Source organism: Perca fluviatilis, chromosome 14 (assembly GCF_010015445.1).
Source record: "Perca fluviatilis chromosome 14, GENO_Pfluv_1.0, whole genome shotgun sequence".
In the NCBI taxonomy this organism is placed as follows: Eukaryota; Metazoa; Chordata; class Actinopteri; order Perciformes; family Percidae; genus Perca; species Perca fluviatilis.
The window spans coordinates 39115988-39125861 of record NC_053125.1 but is presented as its reverse complement, the minus strand read 5'-3'; the positions used below and the strand labels follow the sequence as shown (position 1 = coordinate 39125861).

General features: G+C 44.5%; 1 protein-coding gene across 1 annotated transcript in view; it reads left to right on the top strand.

Annotated features, from left to right (window-relative positions):
• Positions 1–1779: 1779 nt before the first annotated feature.
• Positions 1780–9874, top strand: part of LOC120573427 (proline-rich receptor-like protein kinase PERK2) — a gene marked incomplete at its 5' end in the record, with an annotated part of 9638 nt that continues 1543 nt past the window's right edge. The window contains 3 exon segments of the mRNA XM_039823151.1: positions 1780–1910; positions 2016–2099; positions 4262–4363. Of these exon segments, the coding sequence (XP_039679085.1) occupies positions 1780–1910; positions 2016–2099; positions 4262–4276 (230 nt within the window).

Below are 9874 nucleotides of genomic sequence, written 5' to 3'. Positions count from 1 at the left end.
TGCCACATGTATTGCTACTCGACATTTTTGCCCATTCCTCCTTGCAAAACAGCTCTCGAAGCTCAGTGAGGTTGGATGGAGAGAGTTTGTGAACAGCAGTTTTCAGTTCTTTCCACAGATTCTCGATTGATTCAGGTCTGACTTTGACTTGGCCATTCTAACACCTGGATATGTTTATTTGTGAACCATTCCATTGTAGATTTTGCTTTATGTTTTGGATCATTGTCTTGTTGGAAGACAAAATCCGGTCCCCAGTCTCAGGGTCTTTGCAGACTCCATCAGGTTTTCTTCCAGAATGGTCCTGTATTTGGCTCCATCCATCTTCCCATCAATTTTAACCATCTTCCCTGTCCCTGCTGAAGAAAAGCAGGCCCAAACCATGATGCTGCCACCACCATGTTTGGACAGTGGGGATGGTGTGTTCAGGGTGATGAGCTGTGTTGCTTTTACGCCAAACATAACGCTTTTGGATTGTTGCCAAAAGTTTGATTTTGGTTTCATCTGACCACAGCACCTTCTTCCACATGTTTGGTGTGTCTCCCAGGTGGCTTTTGGCAAACTTTAAACGACACTTTTATGGATATCTTTAAGAAATGGCTTTCTTCTTGCCACTCTTCCATAAAGGCCAGATTTGTGCAGTATACGACTGATTGTTGTCCTATGGACAGAGTCTCCCACCTCAGCTGTAGATCTCTGCAGTTCATCCAGAGTGATCATGGGCCTCTTGGCTGCATCTCTGATCAGTCTTCTAATTGTATGAGCTGAAAGTTTAGAGGGACGACGGGTCTTCATAGATTTGTAGTGGTCTGATACTCCTTCCATTTCAATATTATCGCTTGCACAGTGCTCCTTGGGATGTTTAAAGCTTGGGAAATCTTTTTGTATCCAAACCGGCTTTAAACTTCTCCACAACAGTATCTCGGACCTGCCTGGTGTGTTCCTTGTTCTTCATGATGCTCTCTGCGCTTTACACGGACCTCTGAGACTATCACAGAGCAGGTGCATTTATACGGAGACTTGATTACACACAGCTGATTCTATTTATCATCATTAGTCATTTAGGTCAACATTGGATCATTCAGAGATCTTCACTGAACTTCTGGAGAGAGTTTGCTGCACTGAAAGTAAAGGGGCTGAATAATTTTGCACGTCCATTTTTCAGTTTTTATTTGTTAAAAAGTTTGAAATAGCCAATGAATTTCGTTCCACTTCATAATTGGGACCCACTTGTTGTTGATTCTTCACAAAAATTACAGTTTTATATCTTTATTTTGAGGCCTGAAATGTGGCAAAAGGTCGAAACGTTCATAAGTTAATACTGAAGGCACTGAATATATATATATATATATATATATATATATATATATATATATATATATATATATATATATATATTGATACATGTTATACTTGTCTTAACGGTCCTTATTGCAACCGGGGTCGGAGAGAAACCTATCTTCAACTGCTCTGTATGTCTGGCACATATTGCAGAATTGACAATAAATTTGACTTGACTTGACAAATAGCTAATAAAAACCAAGCTGATCAGAAAATGAACACTTGGACAGACATCAGCGTGATCAGAACTACCTAAAACTACAGAAACCATCCTTGTTGGAAATGTATTTGATGTCTACTTTGATATTTATTTTTTTTAAAGTTTGGCCCATGTCCCATCCGCTAACATGGAGGGGGCGGGGCTTATGACCTGTACTGCATCATCCCCTGAGTTCGGGTCAGTTCAGCTCTCTGAACTCCAGTTTCATGTCTCTCTGTCAGATCCCTCGGCGCCTCCGGTGACCTCCTCCTCGGCGGTGACGCCGGACGCCGTTCCTCCCAAACCAAAGAAGCCGCGGGGCCTGGAGCTGCCCTCCTCCCCCTCCCTCCCCCCCGGCCTCTCCCTGGATAAGGTCTGCAGCCTGCGATGAATACCCGAATCTGTAGTTACCGACGGAGTTATTAACCTAGTCTGTGATAAGCGCTGTGACATCATATCCTGTTTTTCTCCTCTGCAGGTGAATGCAGCTGTTAACAGTTTATTGGCTCCTGGTTCAGCGACCAACTCGCTCACCCAGACTGTCATCACCTCCCATGCTCTGGTAAACACTGTGTGTGTGTGTGTGTGTGTGTGTGTGTGTGTGTGTGTTTTGTGTGTTGTGTTGTGTGTGTGTGTGTGTGTGTGTGTGTGTGTGTGTGTGTGTTAGGGCTGGGCAATATATAAATATTATATATCGATATCGTGATATGAGACTAGATTTCCTCTTAGATTTTGGATATCGTAATATCGTGATATGACATAAGTGTCTTTTCCTGGTTTTAAAGGCTGCATTACAGTAAAGTGATGTCATTTTCTGACCTTACCAGACTGGTGTAACTGTTGTTCTACTATTTGCCTTTTCCCGACTTAGTCATTATGACCACATTACTGCTGATTATTTATCTGAAATCTAAGTGTGAAGATATTTTGTTAAAGCACCAATTGTCAACCCTAGAATATCGCCGCAATATCGATATCGAGGTATTTGGTCAAAAATATCGTGATATCCGTATATTTTCTCCATATCGCCCAGCCATAGTGTGTGTGCGTGTCTGTCTTTGTGTTTGTGTATTTCTTGGCCATGTAAGTGACACCGCCACACAACGCTGTGGCGATCCCATGGCCGCCGCCACCACCGAAGCTTCAAATATTCACTGTGGATTAGTACTAGAGGGGGAAAAATCGATACAGCGTAGTATCGCGATATTTTTCGTGGCAATACTGTATCGATACACAGACGCCAAGTATCGATCTATTATGATATATGTGTTGGTCAGTTTGTCTGCTTGACAATCTGATTTTGCAGCAATAAAATGGAAGTGAGATGAACAGACAGAGATATTTATCTTTTTAGATAAAACAGATGTTGACAAAACTGTCCTTTGGGGACATCATTTGAAATTGGGAAAAATTTGAAGTTGGAAAAAAGGTAATACATTGCAATATATCGCAGAATATTGCAATATGTTTAAAATCGCAAAAATATCGTATCGTGATGATATCGTATCATGAGGCCTCTGGTGATTCCCACCCCTAATTAGTACCGAAGCTTTAAAGCAGTGTGTGTGTGTGTGTGTGTGTGTGTGTGTGTGTGTGTGTGTGTGTGTGTGCGCACGCGCACGCTCGTTCAAGATGAACTGCGCCTCGCCTGTAAAGTCGAGGAGGCTGAACAGGAAGTCACAGAAACACTCACATCCTGTTAGGTCCGATTCTGATTTGATAAAATGTTATCAGACCCATATATCAGCTCCTACACAGTCTCCAGTTGTTATTATTATGACAGAGCAGCTGTGAGAATGCTCTACATGTGATCTGTTGCTGATTTTATGATTTCTAATTACCAACAGACTGTAGATGATCTGTAATCTGATCAGATTTAGTCTCTCTGACTTCTAAACGTCACAATCAGCCTCACTACATGTGTTCTGTTCAGAATAAGCCTTTAAAAATCAGACTAATCACAGTTACAATCCCTCCGATTCAAAATCAATAAAAATTTCATCATGTTGAGTCGATTCTAAACCAATCAGCTGAGAATCCGGGCGCTTTCCCAGCATGCCCTGGGCCTGCTTATCGTTACTCCACGCCGATGGACGTAGGACACAAATCTGTCTGTGTGTGTGTGTGTGTGTGTGTGTGTGTGTGTGTGTGTGTGCTGTATGTTCTGTGTGTCTGTGTCTGTCTGTCTGTCGGCGTGTTTATGTTCGTGTGTCTGTGTCTGTTTCGTGTGTGTGTGTGTGTGTTGTGTCGTGTGTTTGTATGTTTGTTCGTCTGTGTGTGTGTGTGTCTGTGTGTTCGTGTTCGTCTGTCTGTGTGTGTGTGTCTGTATGTCTGTGTGTCTGTTCGTCTGTCTGTCTCTGTGTCTCTGTGTCTGTCTGTTCGTCTGTGTGTCTATGTTCGTCTGTCTGTCTGTGTGTTCGTCTCTCTGTGTCTGTCTGTCTCTGTGTCTGTCTCGTCTGTCTGTCTGTCTCTATGTCTGTCTGTCTGTCTGTCTCTATGTCTGTCTGTCTGTTCGTCTCTATGTCTGTCTGTGTGTCTGTCCGTCTGTCTGGTCGTCTCTATGTTCGTCTGTTTGTGTGTTCGTTTGTCTGTGTGTCTGTCTGTCTGTCTCTATGTTCGTTTGTCTGTGTCCTGTTTGTTTGTCTCTATGTCTGTTCGTCTGTCTGTCTGTGTCTGTCTGTGTCAAAAGAAGATTATTGCAGTAGTTTTTTTATTCGTGTCCAGACTCCGTCCTGCTGACTCCGAAGTCCTCTTCCCTCCACCATCCACTTCTGGAGCACGCTGAGTCCCATCGCGCCTCGCTCCCCGGCCAAACTCTCCTTCCAGGTAATACCCCGAGCCCACTGTGCATAGCCCTGATCATCGCAGCCAGCTGTAACGAGCTGTAATATACCATACAATACCCCGAGCCCACTGTGCATAGCCCTGATCATCGCAGCCAGCTGTAACGAGCTGTAATATACCATACAATACCCCGAGCCCACTGTGCATAGCCCTGATCATCGCAGCCAGCTGTAACGAGCTGTAATATACCATACAATACACCGAGCCAACAGTTTAGACTGAAATAAGTTTTGCATTCCCAACAACAAATACACAATACACATATAGTACAAAGATGAAGACTCATCAACAGTCATGGTGAAGAAAGGTGTCTCATGATGTCCTCTGGTCCAGATCTTAACTGGCAGCCCTCTGATTTAGTTTTAGCTACAGGATAGACTGATGTGTCTAAATATAATGTCTCACATGGTAAAGTCAGTTTAATGCACATTTCACGATATTTTTTTTTTTTTATCAGAATTTGCCTTTAAGGACATTAAAAAGCCAGTGTACACAAGGTACACAGTACACACGGGACACACGGTACACAGTACACAGGGTACACAGTACACACGGGACACACTCTACACACGGTACACAGTACACAGGGTACACAGTACACACGGGACACACTCTACACACGGTACACAGTACACAGGGTACACAGTAACACGGGAAACACTCTACACAGGGCACACAGTACACAGGGTACACAGTACACACGGGAAACACTCTACACAGGGCACACAGTACACAGGGTACACACGGGACACACGCAACACGCGGTACACAGTACACACGGGACACACGGTACACAGTACACACGGGACACACGGTACACAGTACACACGGGACACACTCTACACAGGGCACACAGTACACACGGGACACACTCTACACAGGGCACACAGTACACAAGGTACACAGTACACAGGGTACACACGGGACACACGGGACACACTCTACACAGGGCACACAGTACACAAGGTACACAGTACACAGGGTACACACGGGACACACGGTACACAGTACACAGTACACAGGACACACTCTACACACGGGACACACTCTACACACCCCTACACAGACACACTCTACACAGTCATACACAGACAACACCAAAAAAAATACAGAACATACACCCAAACACTACACACACAGTACCCAAACCTACACACACAGACACAGTACACAGTACACAGGGTCACAAAACAAGTACAAGCACACGTACACAAAAGACACACGTGAACACTCTACACAGACAACACTTACACAGCACACACCACCAGTCACAACCCAGCCAAGACACAGTCCAACACAACAGCACACACACTCACAGACAAAACAGCACACATCTACACAGCACACACACCCCTACAACACCACAACAAAAACAAACAACCTAACCCGACGACCACACCACACAACACCCCCCCCCCCTACAAAACACACACCAACACACACACACACACGCCCACAACCCAGTACAAGACCACACACGGCCCACACACACCACAAGACAAAACACCACACACACACAACAACCCCCCAACACCACCTACACAACACACACAACACAGAAACAACACACACACAACACCACAAAAACCCCACACACACAAAACCAACCACACAAACACAGAACAACAACACACAAACCACACGCACACACAACCACAACAAACCACCCACACACACAAACAACAAAACACCCAACAACAAACACACACAACCACAACAACACAACAACACCCACACACACAAAACACACCACCACACGACACAAACCACACACCACAAACACAGACACAGACACAGACAAGGACACACACACACAACACCACACACAACACATAAAGAAACACACCACACACACACACACACACAAACACACAAGACACACACACACAACGTCCACACAGCACACATGGCAACACACACACACAACACACCACACAGTACACAACCCAAACACACAACACAGCACACACACCCACACACACACACACACACAAGCACAAAACAACAACACACACCAACAGGACACAAGACACAACACACACGCACACAATAACACAACAGTACAAACTACACAAACACACACACAACACAACAAAAACCACAAAACACACACACCACACCCACACACAAACGAACACCACACACAACACAACAACCACAACAAACACACCGCACACACAACAACACAACACACGCACACAGACACACACACACACACACACACACACACAACACAACACAACACACACACACAAACACACACAAGAACACAAACACACACACCAACAAAATACAACAAAACCACACCACAAACAATGCCCACACAGAAAGCACACACACACGACAACACCCACACAACAAAACAACACACAACACAACACACAACACACAGACACACACAACAGACACACACACAGCACACAACAAAACAACCACAAGACAAAAACAAAAAAACCCGCAACAATACACAAACCAACAGGCACACACCAAACAACCAATCAACAACACACGAAAACACAACCCACCAAAGACCACACATACACAACATACTAACACACAAAAACACACATCCAACACAAAAAACCAAAAATGGACACACACACCACACATACACAAACACACTACCCCACAAACACAAACAACACACACACAAACAAAAAAAAACAAAAAAAAGACAAAAAAAAAAGAAAAAACACACAGTACACAACCAGTACGGTACACAAAACATGACACACTACACAACAAACAATACACACTACACAGAACTACACACTCTACACAGCACACATACAATACACAGTACACACCACAACACACGTACACAGTACACAGGTACACAGTACACATGGACACACTCTACACACGTACACAGTACACACGAAAAGAAAAAACCACACGACACACCTACACACGTACACAGGGTACACAGTACACACAGGACACACTCACAAAACACTACACAGAACACAGGTACACAGTACACAGACACACACTCTACACACGTACACAGTACACAGGTACACAGTACACACGGGACACACTCTACACACGGTACACAGTACACAGGGTACACAGTACACACGGGACACACGGTACACAGTACACACGGGACACACTCTACACACGGTACACAGTACACAGGGTACACAGTACATACGGGACACACGGTACACGTGGTACACAGTACACACGGGACACACTACACGTGGTACACAGTACACACGGGAAACACGGGACACACTCTACACGGGACACACTCTACACGCAGTACACAGGGTACACAGTACACACAGGACAAACTCTACACGCAGTACACAGTACACAGGGTACACAGTACACACGGGACACACTCTACACGCAGTACACAGGTTACACAGTACACACGGGACACACTCTACACAGGGTACACAGTACACATGGGACACACTCTACACACGGTACACAGTACACACGGTACACAGGGTACACAGTTCACACGGGACACACACTACACACAGTACACAGGGTACACAGTACACACGGGACACACTCTACACAGGGTACACAGTACACAGGGTACACAGTACACACGGGACACACTCTACACACGGTACACAGTACACACGGTACACAGTACACAGGGTACACAGTACACACGGGACACACTCTACACAGGGTACACAGTACACAGGATACACCCTCTACACAGTACACGCTACACAGTACATGGGGTGCACACTCTACACAGTACACACTACACAGTACATAGGGTACCTACTCCACACACACTACACAGTACATAGGGTACACACTCTACACCAGTGTTTCTCAAATGGTGGTAGGTGTCCCCCTAGGGGTCCTCTGGAGGACTGCAGGGGGTAGGTGAGATATTTAACTAAATGTTTAATAGTAACGAGGCTGTGGTCCAGAACTTTGTTCCTCTTTATGGAGACATTTTGTTTTTTCTACCAAAAAGGTGATGTTTGTGTCTCCTTCTTTGGACCTAATCTATCCTTCCTTCTACTGTCCTTCTACTTTTTACAACTTTCTCGCTTTTTTCTTCTTATGTCACTGTTTTTGAAGTTTTTGATACTATTTTGACCTATTCTTGCCTTCCTTCCTTCCTTCCTTCCTTCCTTCTTTCTACCATCTTTTTCCGAGTTAAATGTTTGTTTGTGTTTTCCAGGTCCAAGTCTGTAGTTTAGTAAATCTATCGCTGACCACGCTGTACTGTTCCTCTTTATAGAGACTTATTTTTTTTCTACCGAAAATGATTAGTGCTGGTCAGGGGCTACTTGGCTTAAAGAAACAATTCAAAAGGGGTACATTAATGAAAACAAGTTTGAGAACCAGTGGTCTACACAGTACATACGGTACACATTCTACACACACTACACAGGACATAGGGTACACACTCTACACACACTACACAGTACATAGGGTACACATTCTACACACACTACACAGGACATAGGGTACACATTCTACACACACTACACAGGACATAGGGTACACACTCTACACACTCTACACAGTACATAGGGTACACATTCTACACACACTACACAGGACATAGGGTACACACTCTACACAGTACATAGGGTACACATTCTACACACACTACACAGGACATAGGGTACACACTCTACACACTCTACACAGGACATAGGGTACACACTCTACACACACTACACAGTACATAGGGTACACATTCTACACACACTACACAGGACATAGGGTACACATTCTACACACACTACACAGGACATAGGGTACACACTCTACATACTCTACACAGTACATACGGTACACATTCTACACACACTACACAGGACATAGGGTACACACTCTACACACTCTACACAGTACATAGGGTACACATTCTACACACACTACACAGGACATAGGGTACACACTCTACATACTCTACACAGGACATACTGTACACATTCTACACACACTACACAGGACATAGGGTACACACTCTACATACTCTACACAGGACATAAGGTACACACTCTACACACCCTACACAGGACATAGGGTACACACTCTACATACTCTACACAGTACATACGGTACACATTCTACACACACTACACAGGACATAGGGTACACACTCTACATACTCTACACAGGACATAAGGTACACACTCTACACACCCTACACAGGACATACAGTACACACTCTACATACTCTACACAGGACATAAGGTACACACTCTACATACCCTACACAGGACATAAGGTACACACTCTACACACCCTACACAGGACATACAGTACACACTCTACACACTCTACATATCCGACCTATCCGCGATCGCTCTCCTTGGTTCTGACCAAAAGAATCTCCATTACGCACCATACCTGGCTGTGCTATAGCGCATCTCTCCTAACCTAAGGCCTATGGACTGTCAGGAATCAAAAGGACAGTCAGGAATCTAATATTTCCCCCAAACATATTTTAGTTCTGCTCGTATAACATGAGGCCGAATATTTCACAATTCCGTT